The sequence below is a fragment of the Mauremys mutica genome, chromosome 1 (genome assembly GCF_020497125.1).
Source record: "Mauremys mutica isolate MM-2020 ecotype Southern chromosome 1, ASM2049712v1, whole genome shotgun sequence".
Lineage (NCBI taxonomy): Eukaryota > Metazoa > Chordata > Testudines > Geoemydidae > Mauremys > Mauremys mutica.
In genome coordinates, this window is record NC_059072.1 from 42,044,156 (window position 1) to 42,059,508 (window position 15,353).

The 15,353-nt window shown below is 43.2% G+C and overlaps 1 protein-coding gene across 5 annotated transcripts in view; it reads left to right on the forward strand.

The window, feature by feature from the left end:
- POT1 (protection of telomeres 1) overlaps positions 1-15,353 on the forward strand; it is a 188,068-nt gene that overhangs the window by 60,673 nt on the left and 112,042 nt on the right. For all 5 annotated transcript variants that reach the window (XM_045031745.1, XM_045031744.1, XM_045031753.1 and 2 more), the window contains one exon: positions 14,045-14,155. In XM_045031745.1, the coding sequence (XP_044887680.1) occupies positions 14,045-14,155 (111 nt within the window). The remainder of the gene's footprint in view (positions 1-14,044; positions 14,156-15,353) is intronic.

Consider the following 15,353-nt stretch of genomic DNA (forward strand, 5'->3'; position numbering starts at 1 on the left):
AAAGAAATTAATTATTCTTCAAAATTTGTTCGAAAGCCTTCCATGTTCTCTTTTCTGGCCCAGATGATGAGGAAAGAGCAGATCTTCAAATCACTTCAGTACTGACCCCCCCCAAAACCATGATTCCCTTGTCTGCTGAATGTGACACTTCCTCGATCCCTTCTGAAAATTTGCGTTAGTCAGTGATGACCCCCATTGGCCCCCAAAAAACAAGCAGAACCTGAAAAATATTCACACTATCAGGATGGAGACTTGAAGGAAGTGCATGATAGATGGAGTGCATGATAGACAAACTAATAAAATCAGACACTTCATGTTATGGTTACAGGCTAGCTGCACCTTTGTTCCCTTTCTGTTCTCTCTAAATGCACATCTTGGGTCAGGGTTCAACAGCCCTGGGGCCCACTTCTGGTTTATGTCTTGTGTTCCAAAAAGTTTATGCTTCACGGTTTCATTCAGCCCCTTGCATTCTAGGAGGATTTTTTTATCTCCTTCCTCTGAAGCATCAGGGCTGGAGAGGGGGATGTTGGACAGGGAGGGCAAGTGCTCTGAGGTGGCACCGAGCAATCTCTCTCCCTCAGGTGCTTGTCTGGTTTGTTCTTGCTCATGTGCTAAAGGTCTAACTGATTGCCGTATGTAGGGTTGGGAAGGAATTTCACAGGTCACGTTGGTGGTAACCTGGAAGATTTTTTGCCTTTCGCTGTAGCCTCTGGATGTGGGTCACTGCTGTACCTCCAGTCCCTCCTATTTTTGACCCTGGCACATAGTAGTCTAGTCTCCTGTGGGCTGTAATATCTTGGTCTAATTTTGGTTGTTGGGTTTAGTGTATAGGTAGTGTTGATGGCCTGTGATATATAGGAAGTAATACTAGATAATCTGGTGATCCCTTCTGGCTTTAAACTCTGTGACTCTCTGACCTGTTTCATGATAGAAATATACATTTGTCTCTCCTGTAGACTGGGATCCAGATACACTATGCTGTGTTTACCAACTGCTTATCACCAGGCAAGCCCCTCTCAGTCTGGATGCCACTTTCATCCTCCTTCCAGGAACTGTGACCATGAGATTGACCAACAGCCTTCTTAAAAAGGTGTTTTAATTTAGCAGTTGGAACAAAACATTGAAGAAAAATGATTGTAAAAGAACTATTTGAATGCATGTCTATTCTTATGTAATGTACTGCCGTCCCGTAATGGTGACACAGGCAGGTTTAGCTTCTTCAGACACCCTGGTAGGTTCCCATGTCTGGGTGTTCCTCAGTCTGGTTCTGTTTTACCCCCCTTGAAAGAGTCTGTATCCTTATATCAACCACCTACCTCTTCTTTTGTCCTCCTTCTGGGTTCTTTACTGAGGGCAGGTCTACACTACTGCTTAAGTCAGTCTAACTTTTATCACACAGGAGTGTGAAAAAGACCCTCTCCCTTGAGTGACGCAAGTTGCAGCGACCTTAGCGCTGTCCACATTGGTGCTATGTTGGAGGGAGACATTCTCCCGCCGACATAGCTTCAGCATCTTGTAGTGGTGTAGTAATTATGTTGATATCACTCTCCCATAGAGATATCGCTCTCAGCATAGAGCGTCTTCACCAGTTGTAGAACTATGTGCTTCTAGTGTAGACCTGCCCTCAGTGTACACAGATCTTCACACACTCACTTGTGCACCTCCCACCCATCAAACCAATTTGGGGACTGCCCAGGAAATCAGGAAAGAGCCATTACAGGCTTTGTCTCTGAGAGAAATGAATATTCTCAGATATACTCAGTGTATATATATATCAATATATTTTAACAAGTATAATGTGGGGGGCAGGAGAAGCTAAAAGGAGAGGATCTCTTCATTTCATTTTAAGACTCCTAAACGTTGTTCCAGCAAAAGAAGCAATCTGCACAATACATGGTTAATAGGTAGTCTCTTTGAAAGGCTTAGAAAGTGTCATGTATTAAGTAGGTTTTTTTTGCTTCAGTTAAGGGATCTTTGCTATCCTAATAAAGGTCTTCTGAAGTTTTTTAAATCCGTGTGAGATTTTTTTTTCCCCAAGACTTCTGTTCTTTGACTGTTGCGCCAAAACAAGATGAAGAGGAAATGCTTCCAAACAGTAGCTTTCCCAAATACCTCACAGTATTTCAGGGAAATATATAGTTTCCAGGTTTTGCTCTGTACCATACATCAGGGGTTCTCAAACTTTTTCTTTCTGAACACCGCCCCCCCCCAAACTCCACAGCCCACCTGTGCCACAATAACTGGTTTTCTGCATATAAAAGTCAGGGCCAGCATTAGGGGGTAGCAAGCAGGGCATTTGCCTGGGGCCTCGTGCTAAGGGGCTCCCACAAAGCTACATTGCTTTGACTTCAGCCCATGCGGTGGAGCTTCAACTTTCTATCCTGTCCCCAGCGAGTCTAATGCTGGCCCTGCTTGATGGCCCCCCTGAAACCTGCTGGTGGGCCCCAGGAAGCCTCAGACCACGGGTTGAGAACCACTGCCATATGTGTGACAGTCCATGCAAATTGTGTAATGAGGTAATTTGCATTCTGCGTATAAACATGTCATAGTGAAATATTCAAGGAGTTCAATTTATTTAGCTTGACACACACTGTAAAGGGGTTATTTGATCGGTATAAAACATACACTTTTGTTCAAACAGGAATTAATTTAGAGAAATTCTCTGACCTGTGATACGCAGGAGGTCAGGCAATCATAGTCACTTTGGTATCTATGAAATATAAGCTTATGGTTAGAGCCCTGCACAATACAAAATTCATATCTGCAGATATCTGTGGAGCTGCAGGGCTCTAGCAACAACGAGCAAGACCAGCATAGCCATGGCCAACGAAATGATAGTATTGTTTTTTCCATTTCTAAATATATTAGAGGCATTTCAATAATACAGTATTGAGGGCCGTGTAAATACCTTGATAATTGAACCAAAAATCATATCACAGACCATAGAGTCATAGGACTGGAAGGGACCTCGAGAGGTCATCTAGTCCAGTCCCCTGCCCTCATTACAGGACTAAGTATTATCTAGACCAATGCTTCTCAAAGTGGTGGTCTGCGAACCGGCACATCGGCTGCCGGTCCGCGGTGAGTTTCCTCATAAGAACGTCGAATAGGATAATAATATGGCACCGGTCCCTGGCACACTGGAAAAAAAAAATTGCCGGTCCCCCACATCAGATAGCTTGAGAAGCACTGATCTAGACCATCCCTGACAGGTGTTTGTCTAACATGCTCTTAAAAATCTCCAATGATGGAGATTCCACAACCTCCGCAGGCAGTTTATTACAGTGCTTAATCACCCTGACAGGAATTTTTTCCCAATGTCCAACTTAAACCTCTCTTGCTGCAATTTAATCCCATTGCTTCTTGTCCTATCCACAGAGGTTAAGAAAAACAGTTTTTCCTCCCTCCTCCTTGTAACAACCTTTTAAGTACTTGAAAACTGTTATCATGTCCGCTCGATCTTCTCTTTTCCAGACTAAACAAACCCATTTTTTTCAATTTTCTCTCAGAGGTCATGTTTTCTAGACCTTTAATCATTGTTGTTGCTCTTCTCTGGACTTTCTCCAATTTGTCCACATCTTTCCTGAAATGTGGTGCCAGGAACTGGACACAATATTCCAGTTGAGACCCTAATCAGCGTGGAATAGAGTGAAAGAATTACTTTTCGTGTCTTGCTTACAGCACTCCTGCTAATACATCCCACAATGATATTCACTTTTTTTGCTACTGTGTTACACTGTTGGCTCATATTGAGCTTGTGGTCCACTATGACCCCCAGATCCCTTTCTGCAGCACTCCTTCTAGGCAATCATTTCCCATTTTGTATGTGTGCAATGGATTGTTCCTGCCTAAGGTGGAGTACTTTGCATTTGTCCTTATTGAATTTCACCCTATTTACTTCAAACCATTTCTCCAGTTTGTCCAGATCATTTTGAATTATAATCCTATTCTCCAAAGCTCTTGCAACCCTTCCCAGCTTGGTATTGTCAGCCAACTTTATAAGTGTACTGTCTATGTCATTATCTAAATCAGTGTTTCCCAAACTTGGGACGCCGCTTGTGTAGGGAAAGCCCCTGGCGGGCCGGGCCGGTTTGTTTACCTGCCCCGTCCCCAGGTCTGGCCAATCGCGTCTCCCACTGGCCACGGTTTGCTGCTCCGGGCCAATGGGAGCTGTGGGAAGTGGCGCGGGCTGAGGGATGTACTGGCCGCCGCTTCCAGCAGCTCCCACTGGCCTGGAGCAGCAAACCGCAGCCAGGGGGAGCCGCGATCGGCTGGACCTGCAGACGAGGCAGGTAAACAAACCGGCCTGGCCTGCCAGGGGCTTTCCCTAAACAAGTGGCGTCCCAAGTTTGGGAAACACTGATCTAAATCATTGATGAAGACATTGAACAGAACTGATCTCTGTAGTACCCCACTTATTATACCCTTCCAGAATGACTGTGAACCACTGATAACTACTCTCTGGGAACTGTTTTCCAACCAGTTTTGCACCTACCTTTTAGTAGCTCCATCTAGGTTGTATTTCCCTAGTTTGTTTATGAGGAGGTCATGTTAGACAGTATAAGAAGTTTTACTAAAGTCAAGATATCCCACATCTACAGCTTCCCCCCATCCACAAGGCTTGTTACCCTGTGAAAGAAAGCTATCAGGTTGGTTTGACATGATTTGTTCTTGACAAATCCATGCTGACCGTTACTTATTACCTTATTATCTTCTAGATGTTTGCAAATTGATTGCTTAATTATTTGTTCCATTATCTTTCCGGGTACAGAAGTTAAGCTGAATGGTCTGTAATTCCCTGGGTTGTCCTTATTTCCCTTTTTCTAGATTGGCACTATATTTGCCCTTTTCCAGTCTTCTGGAATCTCTCCTGTCTTTGAAAAATCATGGAAGACAATTGCTAATGGCTCAGATATCTCCTCAGTCAGCTCCTTGAGTATTCTAGGATGCATTTCATCAGACCCTGGTGACCTGAAGACATCTAACTTGTCTAAGTAATTTTTGACTTGTTCTTTCCCTATTTTAGCCTCTGATCTGATCTCATTTTCATTGACATTCACTGTTAGATGTCCAATCACCACCAGCCTTCTTGGTGAAAACTGAAACAAAGAAGTCATTAAGCACCTCTGCCACTTCCACATTTTCTGTTATTGTTTCCCCCCCCCTCCTTATTGAGCAATGGGCCTACCTGGTCCTTTATATTCCTCTTGCTTCTAATGTATTTGTAGAATGTTTTCCTGTTACCCTTTATGTCTCTAGCTAGTTTGATCTCGTTTTGTGCCTTGTTCTTTCTAATTTTGTCCCTACATACTTGTGTTATTTGTTTATATTCATCCTTTGCAATTTGACCTAGTTTCCACTCTTTGTAGGACTCTTTTTTTATTTTTAGATCATTGAAGATCTCCTGGTTAAGCTACAGTGATCTCTTGCCATACTTCCTGTCTTTCCTACACAGTGGGATAGTTTGCTCTTGTGCCCTTAATAAGGTCTCTTTGAAAAACTGCCAGTTGTCTTCACTTGTTTTTCCCCTTAGACTTGGTTCCCATGGGATCTTACCTACCCACTCCGAGTTTGCTAAAGTCTGCCTTCTTGAAATCCATTGTCTTTATTGTGATGTTCTCCCTCCTACCATTCCTTAGAATCATGAACTTTACTGTTTCATGATCACTTTCACCCAAGCTGCCTTCCACTTTCAAATTCTCAACCAGTTCCTCCCTATTTGTCAATCAAATCTAGAACAGCCTCTCCCCTAGTAGCGTTTTCCACCTTCTGAAATAAAATTGTCCCCAATACATTCCAATAACTTGTTGGATAATCTGTGCCCTGCTGTGTTATTTTCCCAACAGATGTCTGAGTAGTCCCCCATCACCACCAAGTCCTGTGCTTTGGATAGTTTTGTTAGTTTAAAAAAAATCCACCTCTTCTTCCTGGTTAGGTGGTCTGTAGTTAGACCCTTACCGTGATATCACCCTTGTTTTTTACCCCTTTTATCCTTACCCAGAGACTTTCAACAAGTCTGTCTCCTATTTCCAACTCAATCTCAGTCCAAGTGTATACATACAGAAGACTGGGTAAGGAACTGAAGTGGCAAAAGCAGCAGCATGTTGGGCCACTGCTCGCAGGAGCCAGCCCCCAGGCCAGTCAGCTCCACTGACATGGCTGTGCAATCCTCAGCCCTGCCCAGTGGGGTGAGCACCAGGTTCACCGGCAGCTGTCCCTGGTCACACTAGTGTGTGGCTCACATGCTTCTGGACAGGAGTTGCACACCCATCAGTGTGCCTCCTATATATTAACATATAGGAGAAAAAGAGAAACCTTATTAGGACTGGACACTTTTTAGATGCAAAATTAATGTAAAATCTTGGAAAGCTATTGACCTCATTTAGTTTTACAGAAAATTCTTGAAAATGTCTCTTTTCTTGAAAAAATCAGCCAGTCTCTGGAGCATTATTGCCATTTGCCCCTTTTGTGCTTTAGGATTGAGCAGGCCTAGGTGAATCAAGCTGGGCAGTGGAGGAAGGACTCATACAGAAGGACCCATCTTTTTGTGTGAAGCCCTCTGAATATAAACCACTCACCCTGTAATGAGAGGTCCTGATGCCATTGATGTCTGAAGGAAGCACATATATCTGGCACACAGCATGTATTTTATACTGTTACCTTTTTAAAAATTGCAAACAAGTTTTAGCTGAATGGTCCTTGTGAGATTCACCAGAAAAATGCAGATCACGTCATATTTTCAATTCAGAGGCAGGATTTTCTTTCTGTAATAGTCTGAAAAGCCCAGAAGAAAATCAGTGGTATATTAACTGTACCTCTGAGATCATTACTAATTCTTCCTTTCATTAATCAAGATAAAAGTTTTTCAGTATAATAGTAAAAATAATTACATGTATAAGATATGGAAAAGTACAAGATGTATTTTTATTCTCCATCTGTTTAATTAATCTGCACCTTTATTTGGTGACTTTCCAATATTGAGACTTTGATTTTAATTTACTGGACCATATTTTCAGCTACCTCTTTCTTTTTTTTTTAAAGTTCTCAAAATGCCACCACCTCACTTAAGAAATCATTGAATTTTAAATGCTGAGGAAATTTTTTTAGACTAATTAAACACTGTCTCAAGCTTTCTGCTTACAATAAATGTTTTATTATTTTACAAGTTTAATGCAGCTCATTTCACATACTACAAGGATAATGTAGTTGTGACCTCTTTAGGTAATTTCTTTTGTGGCTCCTCTTAATATTAATGTCCATTTGGAAATGACCAACTGAGGCTATGTCTACACTACTGCAGTAAGTTGACCCATGCTACACAACTCCAGCTACGTACCTTAGGTTGAGTTACCATGGGATTTACACCGTGGAGGGTAGACGGGAGAAACTCTCCCATCAACTTACCTTACTCTTTTCATAGGGGGTAGAGTACATGGGTCGACTGGAGAGCGATCTGCTGTCGATTTGATGGGTTTTCGCTAGATCCATTAAATCAACCACTGGTGGATCGATCTTAGAGCGTCGATCCTAGCTGTAGTGTAGACATAGCCTGTAGTGGTCACTATTAGGCTATCTATTGTTTGTTTCTTTTAAGAACAAAATGTGAATGGGAGGGTTTTTCCCCATGAGAAAAAATGAACATTTAAAGACTGGATTCTTCTGTGTGTGTGTGTTCTTAAGTCTAGATTCATCTTACAAGAAGTGGAAGATTGGACAAATGGCCAGGGAGGAGTATTAAAATATTGTTCAGACATGCAGGAGTGAAATCAGGAAGGCCAAATCACACTTGGAGTTGCAGCTAGTAAGAGATGATAAGAGTAACAAGAAGGGTTTCTTCAGGTATGTTAGCAACAAGAAGAAAGTCAATGAAAGTGTGGGTGCCTTACTGAATGAGGGAGGCAACCTAATGACAGAGGATGTGAAAAAAGCTAATGTACTCAGTGCTTTCTTTGCCTCTGTCTTCACGAATAAGGTCAGCTCCCAGACTGCTGCACTAGACAGCACAGCATGGGGAGGAGGTGACCAGCCCTCTGTGGAGAAAGAGGTGGTTCAGGACTATTTAGAAAAGCTGGACGAGCACAAGTCCATGAGGCTGGATGCACTGCATTCGAGGGTGCTAAAGGAGTTGGCAGATGTGATTGCAGAGCCATTGGCCATTATCTTTGAAAACTCATGGCAATCGGGAGAGGTCCCAGATGATTGGGAAAAGGCTAATGTAGTGCCCATCTTTAAAAAAGGGCAGGAGGAGGATCCGGGGAACTACAGGCCAGTCAGCCTCACCTCAGTCCCTGGAAAAATCATGGAGCAAGTCCTCAAGGAATCAATTCTGAAGCACTTAGAGGAGAGGAAAGTCAGGAACAGTCAGCATGGATTCAGCAAGGGCAAGTCATGCCTGACTAACCTAATTGCCTTCTACAATGAGATAACTAGCTCTGTGGATGAAGGGAAAGCAGTGGATGTGTTATTCCTTGACTTTAGCAAAGCTTTTGATACAGTCTCCCACAGTATTCTTGCCAGCAAGTTAAAGAAGTATTGGCTGGATGAATGGACTATAAGGTGGATAGAAAGCTGGCTAGATCATCGGGCTCAACAGATGGTGATCAATGGCTCCATGTCTAGTTGGCAGCCGGTATCAAGCGGTCGGTCCTGGGGCCGGTTTTGTTCAATATCTTCATTAACGATCTGGAGGATGGTGTGGACTGCACCCTCCGCAAGTTTCAAGATGACACTAAACTGGGAGGAGTGGTAGATACGCTGGAGGGTAGAGATAGGATACAGAAGGACCTAGACAAATTAGAGGATTGGGCCAAAAGAAATCTGATGAGGTTCAACAAGGACAAGTGCAGAGTTCTGCACTTAGGATGGAAGAATCCAATGCACTGCTACAGACTTGGGACCGAGTGGCTAGGCAGCAGTTCTGCAGAAAAGGACCTAGGGGTTATAGTGGACGAGAAGCTGGATATGAGTCAACAGTGTGCCCTCGTTGCCAAGAAGGCTAACGGCATTTTGGGCTGTATAAGTAGGAGCATTGCCAGCAGATCGAGGGACGTGATCAGTCCCCTCTATTCGGCATTGGTGAGGCCTCATCTGTAGTACTGTGTCCAGTTTTGGGCCCCACACTACTAGAAGGATGTGGGAAAATTGAAAAGAGTCCAGCGGAGGGCAACAAAAATAATTAGGGAGCTGGAGCACATAACTTATGAGGAGAGGCTGAGGGAACTGGAATTGTTTAGTCTGCTGAAGAGAAGAATGAGGGGGGATTTGATAGCTGCTTTCAACTACTTGAAAGAGGGTTCCAAAGAGGATGAATCTAGACTGTTCTCAGTGGTAGCAGATGACAGAACAAGGAGTAATGGTCTCAAGTTGAAGTGGGGGAGGTTTAGGTTGGATATTAGGAAAAACTTTTTCACTAGGAGGGTGGTGAAGCACTAGAATGGGTTACCTAGGGAGGTGGTGGAATCTCCTTCCTTAGAGGTTTTTAAGGTCAGGCTTGACAAAGCTCTAGGTGGGATGATTTAGTTGGGGATTGGTCCTTCTTTGAGCAGGGGGTTGGACTAGATGACCTCTGAGGTCCCTTCTAACCCTAATATTCTATGATTCTATGATCTTCCAAAGTGCTTAGTGTTTACTTTGTATATAAACCAGTGCACATTTTAAACACAACTTTGCATTAGTGTTCCATCAGTGTATCAGGCTTTCTTAAATTTGTGGCTATATAGCAGAAGGGCAGAGGTATGTATACTAAATTGGCCAGCCTAACTTTACATATCTACATTCATAACTTAAATAATTAAAAAGAAATTGTGTTACTTACTGATTTTAGGGATTGGAACAGGTGAAGGAGAGGCCCTACATTTTAATATTTTGAAGTAAAATAAATAAAAATTCCTAACACATACAGCAAGAGACTGAGCATCTATTTGTGAAACTCTGTCATTGATTTGCTGTGACCAAGGGCAAGTCTCAACTTCTCTCTGCATTAGTTTGCCTCTTTTGTAAAATTTATCCACTTTTCAGTTTTGTAGCAGTATCACAGCAAGGGAAACATGCCCAGTTTTTCCCATGTTTTGTTCTCAGCCTCATTTGCTGCCTTGTCTAAAATATAGACTGACAGGCATGTGCTTATATCATGAACCATATCTATCTATATGTTCTGTGAAGTGCTTACTTTCCTTTGGGGATGGTACATTGAGACATTGCTTGTCCTGATAACTGCTGAGATGAGTAGATGTTCCAGTAATGTGCTGAAACACACTGGTGAGTTTGGAGTTTTTTTGGATCGAGAGGAAAGTATTTTAAGATACTGCATTGGGAATGAGGAGATCTAGGGTCAATTTCCATTTTTCCACCACAGAGTGACCTTGGTTAAATCATTTAGGCCCTGATTTTTAAAGGTATTTTAGGCATTGCTGTGCTCAGCATTACAGCACCTAAGTCTAATTTTCAAAAGTGACTTAGGAACTTAGGAGACTATGTACCATTGACTTTCAATGAGGCTTAGGCTCCTAAGTCACTTAGTGTTGCAACAATGAGTGGAGGAACCTAAATCTGGCCCTTAGTCTGTCTGTGACTCAGTTCCCCTCTGTAAAATGGAATTGATAATATTTCCCTTTCTCTGCCTACCTTGTTCATTTAGACTATGCTCTTTGACACAGGGAATTTCTCTCACTGTGATTGTACAGTGCCTATCACAAAGACGCCCCATTCTTGGTTAGAGTCACTAGACACTACTATGCAGGTGCTAATAAATTACAGTGATCTAGAATCATAGGGTTAGAAGGGACCTCAAGTGTCATCTAGTCCAGGGGTCGGCAACCTTTCAGAAGTGCTGTGCCGAGTCTTCATTTATTCACTCTAATTTAAGGTTTCGTGTGCCAGTAATACATTCTAACAGTTTTAGACAGTCTCTCTCTATAAGTCTATAATATATAACTAAACTATTGTTGTATGTAAAGTAAATAAGATTTTTAAAAAGTTTAAGAAGCTTCATTTAAAATTAAATTAAAATGCAGAGCCCCCCAGACCGATGGCCAGGACCCAGGCAATGTGAGTGCCACTGAAAATCAGCTTGCGTGCCGCCTTCGGCACCCGTGCCATAGGTTGCCTACCCCTGATCTAGTCAAACCTCCTGGCAAGATGCAGGATTTGTTGGGTCTAAACCAGCCATCATAATCGTTATGTAGTAAACATTCTGTGACAACTTTGTTCTCTACATCATGGTGTTGTAGTTAATTTCCAATTGTATGATCTCACATTTGACTAAACTCCACTATTGCATACTCTGCCATTGGCAAACGAGTAAGCCAGTTGAAACTATTCAATTTTGGTTTTGATGCTAAATCTTCTGCCGTGTAACCGGTCGGACTCACCCCTGCGGCGCCTCCTGCTGGTGACTCTGGGGAATTAGCTTGGTTTCCAGCACGGAGTGCCCTCTGCAGGCCAGTGATCCACCTGTTCTCTGGCCCTGAGTCCCTCCCTGGACCCCAGTGCCCTTTTACATGGGGTGCTGCCCCCCCGGCAGTAACCCCTTTCTCTCAGGGTCTCTCCTCTCAGGGAACCCCCACCCTCTATCCCCACCTTCCCTCAGTGTATGGCCACTGCCAGTCATTGTCTAGCCCCACGTCCTGGGGCAGACTGCAGTATCAGCCTATTCATCACTGGCAAGGAGGGTTTGGACCTGCTGCTTTGGCCTACCCCTGGGTTGCCTCTGCAACCCCCAGTACCTGTTAGCCCTCTGCTAGGTGGCAGCCTGGGGCTTTCCAGGCTGGAGCTCCCCCAGCTCTGCCTTTCCCCAGCCCTGCTCCACACAGGTACCCAGTCTAGCTTCCTGCAGCCAGGCCCATCTCCCTCTGAATGCAGAGAGAGACTGTCTTGCTTCTGGCTTCCCTTGCCTCTTATAGGGGCCAGCTGGGCCTGATTGGGGCGTGGCCCAGCTGCAGCCACTTCCCAATCAGCCCAGCCTAAAGGCTGCTTTCTCCAGCCACAGCCCCTTCCCAGGGTTGTTTTTAACCTCTTCAGGGCAGGAGCAGGGGTCCACCCTGCCACATGCCCCAACTGAGGTCCTGACTAAAGTGTATATGTGTTGCATACATTTTTGACCTGCCGCTTCCGTTGGATGCGTCACTATATAAATAGTTACTGCATAGATGTAAAATAGCTGAAGTGTGCAGAGAATGGAAATTTCTTATTCATTTTCATTCTCAACCCAGGAAGTGTATAAATCTTTTTTTCTTCTCTCTTCCCCCGTGACTAATAACTTTCTTTATTCCTTTTTTGACAGGCCAATGGTACAACATTCTTTCTCAAATAGAACCATTTCATGCAAGCATATTCCATTATGGGTTTAGTATAGTTTTCAATTCATTGACATTTAAAAGCTATTTAAAAAAAAAACACCATAACAGAGTGTCTTTACAAAAGACAGTCTCCATAAAATAGCTTCCCTTTGGCTATATGCCAGATTGACTGTTGGGCAAACAGCTTTGTTTGAAAAAGAACAGGGAGAGAGATTGAGGGACATATGTGTGTGTTTTCCTGATTTAAAAACTTACATTGAAGGAACAGCCTTTTAAAAAACATTCACACACACACACACACACACACACACACACACACACACACACACACACACACACACACACACACACACACACACACACACACACACACACACACACACACACACACACACACACACACATGATGCAGCTTGGAATTTTGTGTATAAATTATACCACTTGCAAATTACTTACATTGGTAAAGGACCCCTGAATGTGTGATTTGCACATTTCAAGGACATGGAATATTTGTATCTTGTTAGTGCCATTCTCTAGGTTAATCCCTAGAACACTTAATACTTTTCTTTTTGTTTAGCCCAGTAGTTAGAAATTCTTTTTAGAAAGAAGTGTTGCTTGCATATTCCTGCATTTTGAACTTTGAATTATATTTCAACAAAAAATACTCTCCTTTCTTCCTTCAGGTGGCATTTCTGATTTTGCTACTGGTGGTAGACATATTTTTCTTTCAAATAAGCGGAAGTAGTAAAAGTGGTGGGGGTAGGGGACCATGGCTATGCTTCATATTACGAATGACTTTCATTTTACAAACAAAAGGTATGAGACTTGTGGTTCCAAACAATGTCTGAAATAATGAAAGGACACGTTTTTCAAGGGACCTCATAGACTTCTAAGCAGGGGTGAAAGTAAAGCTGAAGATTTATCGGTACAGGGGCCGGCTCTGGCCCCCAGAGGGGAAGGGGCCTCGGGTGGAAGGGGCGGGGCTGGGGGGGGGTCAGCATCCCCCAGCCAGTCCTTCCTGCTGCCTGGCCCATTCCAGGCAGCCGTGGGGAAGTAGGGGAACGGGTGCAGGGGGCAAAAGGGGCAACGACATGAAAGTGTTGCCGCAGCAACACTTTAAGCAGGGTCTTTTGCCATGGCATCACTTTAACGTTGCTGCCACTTTTGTGGCCCCTTCCCCCTCCCACACCCCCCAGCTCAGCAGGGCCACCGTCAGCAGCGCTTTAAAGTCAGCTGGATACGGGCCAGTACTGATGACCACTTTTTACTGGTATGCCGTACTGGCCTATACTGCCTTAATTTCACCCTGCTTCTAAGTCAGAAAATGGACCATTGTGAAATCTTGTGACTTCCTGCCCAATACAGGCCATAGAATTTCACCCAGTACTTCCTTTATCTAGCCCATAAAGAGAGGTGCCAGGGTTTTGAAGTCTGGGAATGTTTGAATCCAGAGCATTTAGTTCAAGTCTCACTGTTGTTCGGGGTGATGTGAATCATTTCACATTTATCCCCCATTAAGCACCTCCATAGATTAACCATAAACTTTCAGATCAATTTAGTGAGTACTAGGTGATACTTATTGCAGGTGTCACTCCTGATTTCATGTGTGCTATTTCACCATATTAGGGATGCCTGACATATCATAGGGCTGTTGAAACGTATGTTGTTCTTTGGAAGTTGGCCTAGAGATACAGCATATCGAATAAAGAACAATGTCAATTATTGGTTAAATTTTGTCTTTTCAATAGGACACCATGGTTGTAGCTGGATTTAACGTGGCTAAGTCACCTTCTGCAAATGAAGATGACCGACATTGCTGTCACCTGGAAGTATCTGAAGATGCAGGATCAGCAGTTTATGTACGTGGGTACACAGAGTTCAATTTTCCACTTTAGATGTCCAAGTTGTCATTAATTTGTTGTTTAACAGAAGAGAAAAAGTACTGATAGAAAAAACACATTATTGTAAGTACCATAGGCTATGTCTACATTGTGCAAGTGCTGACTACGGGGGTGTGAATTGCAGCGAGCACCAAAGTGCTGTGCTATAACTCCCCTAGGTGGACACTGCTGGTGTGAACTGAAAGGGACCTAGTTTGTGTTCCCTTAGTACTATTTGAAGAGGAGTATGTTAACACGAACAAAATGCCTTTTAGTTCATGTTAGCAGTGTCCATGATGGGCAATTACAGAAAAGCATTTTGGGTGCTGCAGTTCACTCTCCAGTAGTCTGAATTGTCGAACCATGTAGACAAGCTCATATATTGTTTGCTTATTAAGAAATAGCTAATTATGGTGCAAAACCTTGAAAGTTTTTAGGTTTGAGAGGCACCTTATGGTATGTCACCTTTTATCAAAAATTAAATGTAAAAACATGCTTTAATGCAAAATTAAGGTTGTACAGATAACATAGTTAAAAAGTCAAAGCCAGTGTTAAAGTTCATACAGCAATGTTCATTTGGACATGTGGCAGATGTTTCCTAGCCCATTTTTTCAAAGTAGTGTAGCTTATCAAGAAAATTTATACTATAAAATATGCAGGATGTGCAGTGGGTCCTGGTTTTTCCTTGCTGTAGGAACCTGGGAATTGGCAGGGGGTGAAGATGGGAATCCTGTCTGCTACAGCTCTTTTATAAAGCTGTGGCAGAGTAATGGGAATCTTAAAGTGCTGGATCCAGCCACGGAAGAATTTCCCCTGATGCACACTTTACGCAAGGCAGTTTATACTGCCTAGTGAGGCCCCAGATATAGGTGACATGTTGAAGGAAGGGCTGACATGGCAGGGATGTATCAGGAGCTGTGGTTGGGGTCAGAGCGTGTAGTGCTTTGGCTATTCTTCCCATCTGTTGCAATTTACACAGCCCGCCAGAGTTGTCTGAGTTACTCTGTGGGCTGCACTGATCCTGCAGCAGCCAGGAATTGAGAGGGTGCAAAGGTGGTTTAAATCATCATAAATTACCCTCTCCCTTGGCTGTTACTTTAGCACTATGTTTCTTAGAGGCACAGTGTAAAATCTCACTGTAAATATATTCATTTCCAGGCTGTTGTGGGGCTATATT